This window comes from Perissodus microlepis, chromosome 6, assembly GCF_051167445.1.
Source record: "Perissodus microlepis isolate ML-2025 ecotype Zambia chromosome 6, ASM5116744v1, whole genome shotgun sequence".
Taxonomy (NCBI): Eukaryota; Metazoa; Chordata; class Actinopteri; order Cichliformes; family Cichlidae; genus Perissodus; species Perissodus microlepis.
This window is the reverse complement of record NC_140466.1, coordinates 28,781,409-28,796,469: the sequence shown is the minus strand read 5'-3', so window position 1 is coordinate 28,796,469 and position 15,061 is coordinate 28,781,409. Positions and strand designations below refer to the sequence as shown.

Below are 15,061 nucleotides of genomic sequence, written 5' to 3'. Positions count from 1 at the left end.
TCCAGGCATCACACATGCTGTTGATGTGCCTCTTTAGTGGCCCGTAGACAGACCTGTCTAATGGTTGGAGCCGATGTGAGCAGTGGGGTGGGAATGACAGCATGATTATGCCATTTTCTTTGGCATAATTGAGTCCATCAATGGACAGATGAGACTCGTGGTTGTCCAAAAGGAGTAAACAGGGCTTCTCCCTTGAACACTTTGTATGTTCATTGAAATGTTGCAGGAAGTCAACAAAGTGTGTGTCTTTCATCCATCCAGAGGAATTTGCCCCTCCTTTGCTGCCGGGTGGCCCGTTGATCAGGAAATGGTCACGGAAGTGGACACGCGGGAAAATAAAGTATGGAGGTAAACTATTCCCTATGGCTGAGACAGCACAGGCCAGTGTGACAAGGGTTCCCCTTTCAGCAGAGGTCAATGACCCTACTTGTTTGAATCCACGTCTGGCCAACACTTTGTCTGGTTTATGTACAGTGGTGACCCCAGTTTCATCAACATTCCAAATGTCTCCTGGTCCAAACTCATATTTGCATAACACTTTCTCTAAGTTGTCAAAGAAAGCATTGACATTCTCTCTGTTGAAGCTACTTGCCCTGGCAAGGCTAGTTGCTTCTGGCTTTCTCAGTGACAATGTTGTATGCCGCTTTAAAAAGCCTGTAAACCACTCTTTGCTGGCCTTTTCTTTTTCTGCCCACAAAGGCACAAACTTCAGTTCGTGTGCCACAGCAAACTGGTAGGCAAGCTTTCTGACCTCACTTGGTGACAGACCAAAATAAATGTCAGCTGACCTAGTAATATACTCAACAAGCTGCTTTTCCAAATCAGGGGAAAAAATCTTCCTTGGCGTTGTATAACTAACCATTGTTGTTGGCATGGCTGTCTGACTTTCAATTTCTTCTCTGGTAATTTTTTGACAATACCGAGTTAGAGTACGGTAATTTATGTCAAAATCCTTTTCTGTACTTCTGATTGATTTGTTCTGCATCTTTACCTGCCTGACTGCCTTTAACATAATGTCAGGTGGTGTTCTGCCACGCTCTGTCTTTCGTTGATAATTTCGAACCATCTTACTTTCTTCCTTCCTTCCTTAATTCCTGCCTCTCCTTCCTTTCTTCAAAAACCTTATTACAAATACAAATGAATTACAATATCACAATTTTTTGGAGCATTTATTTGTACTGGGGCAAGTTGTCACATGTGACGACTTGCCCCAAAGTTAATGAGACAACTTGCCCCAAACTGACATTTATGCTAATTTTGGCTAAATGTCAGGGTTAGCTCAACATAGCACATCAGCTGAAGTATCAAAAGACACATTAATGTCTCCTCTATTTTGTGTAAAAAAAATAATTTGTAACATCTATACCTAACAAAGTTGTACTGAAGAAAATTTAAAGTGATTTATTTTTCCTTTTAGGTCAAAAAAATAAAAAAGATGTGCTCACCTCAGATTAGAGCAGTCTTGACCACATGTGAACAGGAGGTTGACTATAGAAGAAGAAGTCACACAAAGTGGCTATTTCATTTTTGAGATAGAGCCTTCTAGTGTTGGAGTTATGAACAGTGTGACAACTTACCCGTGTGACAACTTACCCCGCTCTCCCCTATTATTTCTCTCCAGTGACATCACGTGCTTACAGGGATTCTCTCTATAAAACTGTATTTCTTTATCTTACACTTAAAAGTGCTTTGACATGATTATTGTTGTTGGCATTATATGAATAAAACAAAACTGTGTCCTGTGTGATTGTTATTGTTTTTGATTGTTTGTTTTTAAATGTGTGGAAATTTCTCCTGTATAATGTGGTGCTGTGTTTCGAGTCACTATCTTGTAGAAAGCAACCGTTTCTTAACAAGTCAGTCCACGGTGGGTGTCATGGTGTTATAAAATAGGGGAGGAAGCTAATGTGTTTAATTACAGATCTTACACGTTCTGATTACAAAGTCACCTCCAAAGTTCATTTTCTCCCACATGTTTGAGAAATGGTGTCATCCGCTTTCCCGGTATATTTTCATGTGTTCTGCATTTCCGAAACTTTTTTTGAACCTATAGACGTAAAACTTGTTTACGTGTTCATAGCATTCATTTTTAGTCTTTCGAGCACTCCTAGTGGGGCGTAAGTATAAAAGCTCTAATGAACTGCTCCCTCTCATGTCTCCATGCCGCCTGCGGTAATTTTCCTGTGTAGACTTTACGCACTGGATTCCTTCCTCTCATCTCTGAAATGTCGTGTGGAACAGCCTGGAGGCGGCGTAAAGCCTTCCCATCCGCAAACCTCTGTCCATTCTGCAGTACAGGACAGGCTGCCTCTCACACACACGTGTGTCTAATTTAGGTGAGTGTGCGGCGCTGTGCCCCTGACAGTGCAGCGGTTTCCGTTACAAGGAAATGATGGAGGAGGAAAGTTTCTGACGCCTCTCTGCTCTCTCTCTCTCTCTCAGGGACAGTCCAGAGGAAAGACTGGAGCTCATTAATCATTTGCGCAGTTTGCTCGTCCTCCTCGTAACATGTACATGTTGTCAGTGTAAAAAAAACTGCATGTGTTTTGGATTAAAAGGGTGTCCGACACTGAAATGTCTCACCATTGGAAATGCAGCTCCACGCCTGTCTGTTGCTTTTTATCGTCACAACAGGTAAGAACGTCCGCCCGCCGCTGACATGTTAGATGTTATTGTGCTATTTGCTATTCTTTTGTCTTTAAATTAGGTTAAATCAAAGTGTTATGCACACTGTCGGTATGGAATAGCGTTTTGTTCTCGGATCAACCTCAATATTATTGGGGTTAGTCAATGGAAATAAGATGTTCTGTAAGCTCTGAAATTCTCTGTCTAAATTATCCTTTTGGTTGTACTTCCCTCAGCTTATTCCCACAAATCCAATTTGAACTGCACAAGTCCAGCAAGGTTTTTCTCTTTCTCTTCTCAGATAAAGCGCTGGCCTCTTCATATCATCACTGTGGTGGAAATGTCAGCTTGGACCAAAAGACTGCTGGTCACATCAATCTCACTTTGGCTGGACTGTTTACTAACAGCAGCAGTCTCGACCCCATGATTCTGCAGTCTAACAAAACCTCACAGGTTTCAGTTTGCACTTGGGTGATAGATATCCCTTTGGGAGGGCAGGTACTCTTAAAGTTAGTATGGTTGGAAAATGGTTCAAGTATATCGGTGCGCTGTGTCTGGAAGGAAGAAGATCGAGCCTTGGCCAGCGGGGGCAAGGCTCTGCTGTCTGGTTGTGACAAGAACAAAGCCGCCCTCACTTGGACAGGAGCAGGACGTTCTTTAAATGCAGTTCAGCTGGCTTATTATGGTGAGAAAACATTCCTGCAATAACCAGCCACTGCTCAGTCCTATCACGAGAATCATAATGACATTTATTTCTGGTATTTTTAGAGCTGTTTCTGCCTCCTGATGTTCTCAGTGAATACATGAAATATATTCATGATTTACAGTAGGAGTCGGGTTCAGCAGTGTATAACTTAGCACGCTGTGAAAATGTGTTGTTCCAACTGTGCCGTGAGCTGGGAATCTGTAGGAAAGATCTTATCTCCCTCTGTGTGTTACATAGAGCAATGTTATGTTGTTGTGATTTCCACTCTGTCTCTTCTCACCCTGTCTCTCTCTGTTATTGTGTTTGTTCCTGGTTTTCCAGTCCAGGAAGATGAGAGGAATTCCTCGGAGGACCACTCAACCCAACATCCAGACCTAGACCCCACTCAATGGTTTCCAACAGGAACCAGCTTTACAAATAGTCCTCCTGTTGATCAAGAAGTGGCGAGAGGCACGAAGGAGGGCAGAGATCACACCTACGATGGTCTGGAGAGGAGTTTTGCACCTCTGTCTGTGTCTAGTGCCTCCTCTCTGGATCAAGGACTGCTGAACCCCACCTCACCCCAGCAGGGACTCCCTGTCGCTGGGAGAAGTGATAGGGAAACTCTCCCTCTTCCTGAGGAAAAACCAAACAATGGAGCGGAAACATCTGGAGCTGCTCACCTCACCGATGGGCCCATGGCTGCCAGAAATACAACACACCCATATTTTCAGCATGGACTTAGTGCAGGCCCCAATACAAGCACACCCTCAAACCCGACTGAAAAAAGCCTTCAAACTCTGATGGCATTGACAGAGGAAACAGCCAGTAGTTCAGCTCTCATGTTTGGCAAAGCTATACAAGATACATCCATTCAGACATCTAAAAACACAGGCAAAGATGTTGCCACACAAATGGATCAAAGAGTGTCCAGCGCCAGCGTTCCTCTCCGTACTTCTGCTCCAGCTGAGCTATCTTCCTCCAGGACAGGTCATACAGGCATAACCACACATGGTGTGGGTGTTAGTGGGACATCTGGAGATGAACGGCCTCATTCCTGGAGGAGCCAGAGAAGCACAGACAGACATAATTCTGACCTGACCTTTGCTGTCACTTCTGACCCTTTAAAATCCTCCATCAAAACACTGCAGGATGACTTCAGTGCACAAACCCACACTGAACCCACTGCATCATCATCATCTTCAGAAGTTTACAGCGGCACTCATTCATTCAACACCCACTTCACAGAGCTCAACAATGTTGTTAGCACTGTGGAGGCTGATCCAGTTCATCCAAACATAAGTCAAATTAACTCATTTGTATCTGTTGCTGCTGCTCAGACTGTCACATCTGAGTTGCCTGATAAGTTTGAACAAACTGAGATGACGCTCCCATCTTCCTCAAGGAGTCTAACAGACTCTCCTCAAAGCACAGAGAGCCCCACACATTCTGCTTACACGTCATCTTCATTTACACAGACAGACAAAGAGACACAAACGGCAGTAGAAAGCGCACGCAGAAATATCATTGATGCGCACCCGACTAGAAACACTACCCCTTCCCCACCTGGTATTACCAAGGCTTACAGTTGGACTTCAGGGTTCACCGATTCTTCTTCTACACCCAGGGCAGCGCTGACCGTGGGAGGTGTAACCCAAAACTCAGCCATCACAGGAACCACTGGAGTGACATACACTCTGCATCCTGCTCACACACTCCTACGTGATGACTCGCCCACAGATTCTACTGCTGTTGCTGTTTCATCATCCACCACATCCACAGAGTCCTCTACAGCTTTGTACACACTCCACACACACAGTACGTTTCCTGATAGTTCACACCCCGCTTTAACCTCGTCTGTGTCTCAGTCCACGGGCCACACAGTCAGCAAAGCCACGCCTTCACCTCCACGAATGTCACCTCCTACACACAATCACCCGCCTCCTCCGACTTCTACTAATATGTCACCAACACGTAACCAATCCCAACCCCTAATTATTACTACTACTACACATACTCCTCTCCCTTCTACTGTAACATTAGATTATGGAGATGGAGAAGTACATGTAGAAAAGTATGATAAGTTCTGGCAGTGGTCTCCCAGCAGCACGACCACACGCACTCCCACATCTGGACTACCACAGCAACCTCCACAGCGGGCAACCATGCATCCCAGCCAGGAGCCCTCTTCTGCTTTAACCGCCACACCTGCTCGAAGCTCCACAAACAGTCCCAAGTTCTACATCGTGCCAGATGAGCCTGCTGCCATCAGAGGTACTTCCCAAACACCACTGAAGTGTTTTACGTTTAGGTAAATATCCTGATTATATATCCAGAAGTCCTGAAATTAGTTTATTTACTTGTTCTGTCCAGTGGAGTCAGTTAAGCTGCTGCTGCAGATAGTTGTAGAAGAGCCCATGTTGGCTTCAAACGTCAATTTGGAGAACGACACTACTACCTGGGTGAGGGATTGTACAATAACACACACACACACTGGCACAAAAAAGCAGAAATAATCAAATAATTAAGTATTTTTGACTTCAGCTGAGTAGTTTTTACAGAGTTCTCAATTAAGGTTTCTTTCAGATGAAGCCATACCTACAGAAAGCCCCGGGGTTCAGCCGGCTGCTGGGAGTCTGGAGCAGGTGAGGTGGTGCAGACAAGCTGAAAACGAAAGGCACCTCCAGGCTCTTTCTAGGTTTCAATTAGCTCCACCTTGTCTCTCAATATGTACTGTCCATTTCTCAGTTGTGTGTGTTTCCTATCCCAGGTTATGGGACGTTAAATACATCATTGCCGCTAGGGGAAGATATAAACTATCAGACATAAGTAAACACAATTAAAACACCACAAAAATGCACCAGAGTTAAACATCATTGGGGGAAAAAAAGTGAAAAAAACATAATAAATTCTTCATCATCCTTCTGCATTTTTCTCCCCTTTCTTAAGTATTAACTTTTTTTTTTTTACCCATGCAGCTAATGGAACTTTGGAAACTAAAGTCAGTGTCCATTAAATTATGTAATGGTCTCTAACCTCTGTGTTGCTTTCCCGACATTAATTTTATTAGCTATCCCTCAGTTTGTCAACAGGGCTCAGATAATCTCCCGACTGGAATGTTTTGATCTAACTAAAGCGCAGTGGAAATTGTAATTGGGTTATGCTTTGGGATCGGTCACAGAAAGTTGCGTAAAAAGAGGTACAGAAAACAAATCTCCAGTTCTGTTTTTGTTCCAGTGGCCGTGCAGTGCAGAGCCTGCTGGAGTTCAAAACCAGCAGAGCTCTGGAGTGGCTCAGCATGACAGAACCCACATCACTGCTGGAGCGTACTGGACTAGCCCAGGCTGTTCGCAACAAGAGGACATTCAGGACTTCCAGGATCACCAACATCACAGTCGGAGGTAAACCCGTGTTCGGGTGCCTGTCTGCAGGCAGCTGACTGAAGCCCTGGTGGCTGAGCAGTTTGGGAGGAGTCTGGTTGCCTTTTCATGCACATTGTTCTTAATATCTTTCCGTTCATTTCCTGTCATCTTTCTGCAGAAGACCGGGTGTTTGTGTTTGTCATCAATGTCAAAAATTGACACCAAGATGTCCTGAGTTTCTTCATTAACCTGAGAGAAAGTTCCATTGTTTTTTAACGTTTTTATTCAATTAACCCAGATACAGGAAAACTGATGTAAACATCGTAACTCAGTTAGCCTGACTCAGTTAAGCTCAAAATCTAATTATGAAAAATCTAATTATTCTACCTGGCTTGGTCTAACAAACTTTTTCTTCTTTACTATAGCGTTGAGTCATTTTATTTGTTTCCATTTTAATGTTTGGCATCAGAAAAAATCTACAATGCAGAAGTGCTGCAGTGTAGTTTAAATAGTCGTTTGGTAAGAAACGCAGTAGGTTCAGTGATTCATTTTTGTACTGCATGCTTGTTAGAGGCATAACATGTGAGGAGAGCACATGCTACAGACATCTACACCAGAAAAGCAAGAGTGATGTCATGTAGCTTTAAGATGAGAATTATTCTAAAAGTGGGGAAACTTTATAATAAATTTTTATATTTCTCCAGGTGAGAAAGTAAAACCTTTTAGATACTGAAAATGTGGCCAGTTCATTTCCATTTTCAGGGGATGCTCAGCCATCGAAACTCATGTCATGAAGCACTTGATGTGCATTTCTTGTGCTGATGTTAATGCCAGAGGAAGTTTGGAGTCAAAGTGTTGGTGACTTTTACACACTATGTACCTCACCACTTTGTGACTTTATGTGATCTGTTACTTTGGTGACTGAGTTACAACTACCTGGTGTGGTGATCCCTTTTAAATGGTGGAAATCTTGGACGGAAGAGATTTGACAAATTGAATTATTGCAATGAAACCATCCTTGTAATAACAGTCCAACAGTCCAATTCAGTTAACTCTTTAGAAAGACACTTTTCCAGGGCCACACCTGTGGTCACAGGACTGAAAACAGCTCAAAGATCAAGCGATGTAACCTTTTGTCCATACAGTGCACATACTTGTAACAATTTTTGAAATGCGGATTACTGTTTAGACCAAATAAGAAACATTATCAGCTGGTTAATGGAGAACTTAATCAACAATTGTTAAGTTAAGTCTCAAGTATCTCAAGTACAACTGAAAATTCAGCCTGGTGACACATTAGCTTAATGTGTAATTGCATGATATTCACGTGTTTACTAAAAACTTCAGCGCCTGTCTGCTTTTTGGATACATGTATTATTACAGTGAGATCACTTTATGATAAGAAAATAAAAAATGGCACCACCTTTATTATTTTCTTTAATTCTTTTTAAACATGCCTTCCCCTCAGGTCTGCAGGGCGACATCTGTGACTGGTTACTGCAGTGCTCTGCAGGATATAAGTGTGTTTCCCAGCCTGGCACTGCCAACTACAGCTGTTCCTCAGTCTGCCACTTTGACTACTGCCACCATCACGGCATCTGCACACACCATCCACACCAGCTTCCAGTTTGCCGGTAAGAACGTTAAAAGGAAAAGCAAAACTTTTCGTTCATCCAGGAATATTTTGTTTGCATGTGTAAATGACTTGTATTTGGGCATTAGCTGCCTTGCAGGTGACGATTTCTGGTTCATGGGTGAGAGGTGCGATGTCAGGATGACCCGCGCACGTCTCATTGGTGCGTGCCTTGCCATCTTACTCATCATAGTGACAGTGATCATCATTTTGGCGTTTGTGGCAGTGCGACGCTATCGAGCAATTCTGATCCAGGCCAAAGTAGACCAGACTCGCAGCAGGTAGGAAAAGGCTTTTATTAAGACACACCTACAGTTCAGGCATGTGCATATTTTGTTAATTATACAATTTTTCTAATTTTGCCTTTCTGCACCACCACAGTGGATTTTTTTATTATTATATTTATATATTATATATTAATTAAAACTGAAAGATTGCTCTTCAGTCACATCTTGTTTGCTTTTAGATCCATTGTGGTTTTCACTGCAAAGGTTACATATTTTTTGGATGATAAGTATTTCCATAAACCTTAAAATTTATAGTAAAAACGTGCATATTTGTGACGTACAGTAAATCGCAGTAGTCACAATAGGTGAAAGTATTCTGTTGTGATCGACGAGAGAAAAACCAGAGACTGACATAAACGCACATGCTCTTCAGTAACTGTAAACACTCATTGCCACTAGGTGGCACAGTCTAGCTGACAACGCACATACTAAGGATGAAGGTGGAACTGGACTGCTGGCTCAATCTGAATGTCTAACCTCCACATATGCTGACAGCTGAGCACACAGACACAGTCATTGATACTGTGACATGTTTCATTAGGGTGCTGGGCCAGGAGATGAGGAATCCTATTAGACAAGATGTTCCTGAATGGAAATGCCTCCTACACAACTAATATTAGAGGTGTATGCATGGTAATATTAGTAAATCCAGCATAAATGCAATCTCAGTTCTGTATACTTTCTTTTCATATTAATGTTTGTTTTTAAACCACGGGTGTTCCTCCAAGTGTAGTCTGGAAAAAATTACCTTGTAGTTTTGGATGGTTCTAATATGATGGCGTGCAGAGACTTGGATTCAGCTTCATGAAAGTCTACCTACAAGGATTCTTGTGTCGAAGCACTTTTCATTTGAACCTTAATAACAAACTGAGACTGCAAGAGGCAAAAGCATATCGATCTTAATCAAGATACTGTTTGTTTGACTGAATGTTGGGCATGTACAAAGACAAAGATCTGACAGGAAGTAATAAGTCTGAAGCTAAGCCTTACGTCCAGTATGTCTACTTAGAGTAGGAAATGTGTGTTTTCCAGGAAATTGGGACCTCTTTGGAGTTATTTTTTTAAACATCCCAAGACTAAAAGTAGCTCATAATTGCCTGAGTTTAGAGAAACTTTGCAAAGCATTTTATTTAGCACAGGAAAATATTTTAAAATTAGCCTAAAAGAAGTTATCCCAGAGGATTTTTATACAAATAATGGGGAGGATTTACCTTTTATGACTATACTAAAACACTGCTAAATGCATTTTTTTTTTTTTTTTTTTTTTTTTTTTAAATTTGAGTTCATGATGACTCCAAATAGTATTCATTTAGTTATATAGCACCAAATCACAACAACAGTTGCCTTAAGGCGCTTTATATTGTAAGGTAAAAACCCTACAATAAAACAAATACATCAGATATGCTGAACAGTTCTGGCCTTTCTATAATCTGTGTGCAGCACTGATGAACAGAAATATCGCAGCTGTCAGTCACAATTGGTTATACATCTTAGAGCAGTAATCTCCTGCCAGTATACAGAGTGTACACAAACCCTGGTTGTAAACTAGAGTTCATTACAAAACTGCTGACAACTACTGGTTTCAGGGCAATGGCTGGGTTTTAAAGGTGTTTATAAGTGGAACTTACACTATTAAAATAACTTGGAAAAAATCACCTGTGCCCATTAAATGGTGATTAAGCGGTATAGTTTTATATTGTTCTTGATCCGCAATGTTTTAAACAAATCTGTTAATGTTTCTTCTTACCTGCTGATCTATTTCTGGTAAATGGAAAGTTATTCACTGGCAAGGAGCAGTCATGTGTCACTGTGACACATCAGTTCATTCATGAAACATAACATCATCTGTATGAGCGGGGTCATCTCCGACCTTTCTGTTGTCTTAGGAGTTCTTTGTTCCTCGGTGAAACTGAGCAGCTTTGTGAAGAGCTTTTAAGAAGAAACTATTTTTAGGGGTAAAATAAGAGCTTCTATGAATGCCACAGAGATAAGGTTCAAGTTATGACCCCACCTTGTAAAAGGGCTGTCTCCCATCGACTAGGTTGATTTTTTTTTTTTTTTTTCCTTCTTGAAATTTTGTTCATGTGAAACGTTTAAAGCTGGCACACAATTGTTAAAAAAAAGGAAAACCCAGATTGCAAAGAGAAGCAACAACAACAACAAGCACTGTACCCTGTGACCTCTCACGATTTTGTTTGCGCAGCTATCGCAGATTCAACCACTTTGATGAGCTGTCAGGTCGCTTCTGGTTGCGCTCGTGGGCGGGATCAGCAGACTCATTGGACAATCCTGCCTTCACACGCTCCGATGAGTTGCTGCATCTGCGAGCGCTTGACCGCCCCTGCTGTTACCACGACGACACGCTGTCACTGGCTTCCACCTGCCCCAGCCACGGAACACGAATCAACACAATCTACCCCCACAGGTATATACAGCACACACACACACACACACACACACACACACACACAGTTCATTGTCTGACAGTGAGTTGTGTGTTCCAAAATGTGGGAGAGTTTTCAGTGAAAAGCTTCTCTGTTCTCACCAATGCCACTCTTGAAGCTTAAAAACAAGCTTGGTTCACAGTTATCAGTGATGGTCACTGTGGTCACCTTGGAATATTTACGTTTTAAAGCCAGTAAAGCTAAAACTGTTTCTTACTGACATTTTTTTGTATTGACAGCATATGGGATATAAGGAATGCTATATTCGGATTCTAAATACCATGTTACTTTGGACCCTAAGGTCAAACTTTCATAAAATGTCTTTTTATCTTAAAACTGCTTAAAATTCTTCTGCCTGTGTTTGCATTGGCAGCATTTAGGAAATGATCCTGGTACATGGGGATTGTAAATCTCACATCATAGCTTGCATCCAAATATCATGTAACATTTGACCTCTGACTTCCCTTTTACATTTCAAATCTGCGTTTCTTTCAGTCTTACCCCAAAATGTGTTATAGCTTTAAAGAAATCGTTGTCAAGAGAATGAGCTGCCTAGTAAGAAATACACTGTAATAAAATATTATATAATCGGCTCAAGTTATTCATGTCCCAGTCACTCTCCAAATGCTCCAGAATGGCATCAACAGCATAGGTCAGGTGGGGAATATCGGACTCTAGTAGCCCGATAAATCAATTGTTAAAATAAGAAGAAGAAATTGAAACTAATAAATCACCCACCATATAGATGTTTTGGAGAGGGGGCAATCTATTTTTGTAGTGGACATGTTGTTGTTGTTGTTGTTGTTGTTGTTGTTGTTGTTTTTTTTTTAAGGCTGTAAAGCTGGCCATTTTAACATGGATGGGAGTCTGTGGACATTGACTCGCTTTTGGAGCCAGCCTCAAGTTGCCATTAGAGAGCATGCAGTATTTGGCACTTCAGCAGAAGCCGCAAATGCCTTCTGTTCGCCACCTCTGCATCTCACTAATACATGGTAGTTTCAATAAAATGTCAGATTTTGATTCATAAGCACAGAGTCCAAATTTCTAGTCAGTTCCTGGAGAGTTAATGTTGAAATGGAGTTTCTAATTAAACTCTGTGAGGCATTAGCGTGAGCTCTAAATGTGTGTGAGGTGCTTTTAATTGCCAGTTCCCACAGCAGCTAACTCTAATGAATGTATCATGTGCAGCAGAGGTTTCTTCAAGAAGTAGGATGTTAGGGCATCAGTGGACTGGGCCTCCAAAATAATCCAAACTAAACTCACTTCATACAGTTTGGGATAAGTTGAACTGGATAGGAAATGAAATGAACTATCCGTAATTAACTGCAGGACTTAACACAACATAATAATTAGTACATAAATGCAAAATACACTTGAGTCTAGTTTAAATGTTAATAAGTAATCTCTCTAAAAACCCACTCATTCAAAGATTTCACTACTCACTTCCCTAACTGTTGCTTAAAATATCTGCTAATTTGAACTTGAAGTGTTTAAATAATGTAAATAATCCTTTTGCACCCTGTAGTTCCCAGTATGGATGGAGGGGGAGTGAGATGAGCATGGGGGATGGTGTGCTGGACTCGGGTAAGGCCAGTGACCTTTCAGTGTGTAGCTGGCCAGTGGAACCCATTCACTGGACTCCATTTCCACTTCTGCAGCAACTGGCTTCTCACAGGACACCCACAGTGAGTGTGTGACTGTACATGTGGTTTCCATGAGAGTTTCGGTAAGATACAAATGTCTGCGTGGTTTCACAGTTTGAATGATGCGATGTTTCTCTATGAAACCAGGTCAGGGTGTCACGACCACGGTCCTACTGTGAAGGCATGGAGCTTGTAGACATGGGGAAGAGCTGGACTGCTTGACTTGCATATGGAGGATTCAATCTGTTCTGACACTGGTTTTTACAGTTTATTAATGCATTGTAAAGTTAAAATATTTGTGTTTTGTTAATAATAAAAAAAAAAGTAAGGCAGTAAATGTATAAATGTGTACACATTTCTTTCTTTCTTTGAAAGATTAAATCTGTTTCTGATGCTGAGATGTTAACTGCATGTCTGTCATGTGTGGTACAAGGTCTTGGAAAATGTTCTACTGTTACTCAGGGCATCAATATATTGTATTTACTTTTGGAATTAAAGCCATCAAAGGATATTTATACTCTACTTACTTTCAATAACAACTGAAGACTTTACACTTACAAATACAATAATAAAATAAAAACACAAAGATGTTCTCACATTTTAGTACAGGCTAATTGATTTAAGTACTAGCTGAAACATTTTTAGTTACCACCCCTGCTTTCTACATATTTTGCTTCCAAGGAGCAGGACTTTTTTGTAATTTTCCAAGTGGTCCTGAACAATAGTTCTCCAGGCTTTCTTCAAAGTTCCTATTTGGACACTGGCTGCTTCCTGACAGGAGAGATGCATCAGGATCTTCACCTGATCCAGTTGATCCATCGGTGGAAAGGTCAAGAAGTCATAGTTAAGGAAAGGAAACTGGGAGAAAAAGGTGAAGTGTGCCTAATTTCATAAGAAGTGTACTGAAAATCAGTGGCAGCAGGTCTGATGAAGGGGTAAATCCAAACTGGAATTTATGTATTTTTTGGTTCACATCATTGTCTTTTTATGAAGGAGGTAGGGAGAACGCTACCACAGTGAGTGTCTACATTAATCTGTAAAACACATTGGAGGCTCTGTCATGATTTGGAGCTGCATTTCAGCCAGTGGTGTTGGAGATCTTGTCAGAATTGATGGAATTATGAACACAGAAGAAGTGCTGTCAAATTTAGATCCACCATGCAATACCATCTGGAAAGCATCTAATTGGCAACAAGTTTATTTTTCAGCATGACAGTGATCCAAACACACTCCTAATACAGTAAATGCATACCTGGGTAGAAAAACACACAATGAAAGATTATGAATCGGCCTCCCCAGAGGCTGGACCTCAACATTACTGAAGCAGTGTGGGATCATCTTTACAGAGAACAGAACAAAAAGCAGGATAACAGAGAAACAAGAAAGCTTTGAATGTCCTTTAGAAAGCCTCCAGAACTATTCCTGAAGACTACTTAAAGTATGAGAAAGCTTGCCTAAGAGTTCAGACTATGTTGGAGAGTAAGGATTGTCATACAAAGTATTGACTTTCGAGTTCCTTAGAATTGTACAAACTCTGTTTTTGCCTAAACAAAATATAAAGAAATGAGGTGACACAAGCATAATACTGCATATCATTATTGTTCCTAATCTTGTAGCCCTGTATCTCATCTGTTAGGGGCCTAAAAGAAAGGTTGTGTGTCCCTGTGACTCTAAGATAGGACATAATATTTTAGAATTAAAAATTCAGTAAGCTTAAAGGTTGACAGAAGACTTCGTGCTAATGCCTTACATTATACACATGAGATGCATTGTTATTTCACAGTAATAAATGTGCTATTATTTACTAAATGCGGTTTCTCTGATTTTCATTTTAACTGCAGTAATAGCTAAAAGACCACTAACGACTTAATTTTGTGGCTTCTTCTAATCTAATATTTTAGTGTTTCATATACCTTCTTTCGTTCTCGTTTTTTCTACTGTAGCACAGGCATACCACACATACACGAGCCCCGCCCCCTCAATGCTGTGTATGAAACTCTGCTGGAATGTGACCATTAAACGACTGGAAACATGGTGAAGATTGAAACAGGTAAAGTATGCATACTGAGCATACATGGTGCTCACATACAGAAAAAGAGAGTGGCTGAATTGGAGACTTAATGGGAGTTTAAAGGGAGAGGGTGGGGAGAGAAGGGGATGAGTGAGAAGTGGACAGAAGCTACCTGCCAGCTTCTTCCATATACGGTCTTAGTCAGAGCTGGCCTTACCCAGGACTGTGAGTTTCTCTGACTGTGTGAGGGAGTGCCTACATTTGTGTGTTGTAATGCGTGCATGAGTCATGCACGCTGCCTAGTTTTGAAATTGCTCAAGGAAAGGCGTGAGATTGAGAAACTTCTGTCTGGATAGAGAACAAAGTTTAAA

General features: G+C 41.3%; 1 protein-coding gene across 3 annotated transcripts; it reads left to right on the top strand.

Moving 5' to 3' along the window:
- The first annotated feature begins 2,145 nt into the window (after positions 1 to 2,145).
- On the top strand, positions 2,146 to 14,459 carry vap (vascular associated protein). 3 transcript variants are annotated; one of them, XM_084931860.1, is made up of 12 exons: positions 2,146 to 2,336; positions 2,443 to 2,634; positions 2,927 to 3,310; positions 3,653 to 5,584; positions 5,684 to 5,772; positions 5,897 to 5,955; positions 6,548 to 6,711; positions 8,141 to 8,306; positions 8,395 to 8,586; positions 10,796 to 11,017; positions 12,562 to 12,721; positions 12,827 to 14,459. In XM_084931860.1, the coding sequence occupies exons 2-12, from the start codon at positions 2,592 to 2,594 to the stop codon at positions 12,899 to 12,901; spliced, it is 3,486 nt and encodes a 1,161-aa protein (XP_084787986.1). In that variant the 5' UTR covers positions 2,146 to 2,336; positions 2,443 to 2,591; the 3' UTR covers positions 12,902 to 14,459. The 3 variants fall into 3 exon arrangements, with proteins under 3 accessions (XP_084787986.1, XP_084787988.1, XP_084787987.1); XM_084931862.1 differs by lacking the exon at positions 2,927 to 3,310 and having other exon boundaries at positions 2,147 to 2,336; XM_084931861.1 differs by lacking the exon at positions 2,146 to 2,336 and having other exon boundaries at positions 2,380 to 2,634.
- The last annotated feature ends 602 nt before the right edge of the window (positions 14,460 to 15,061 follow it).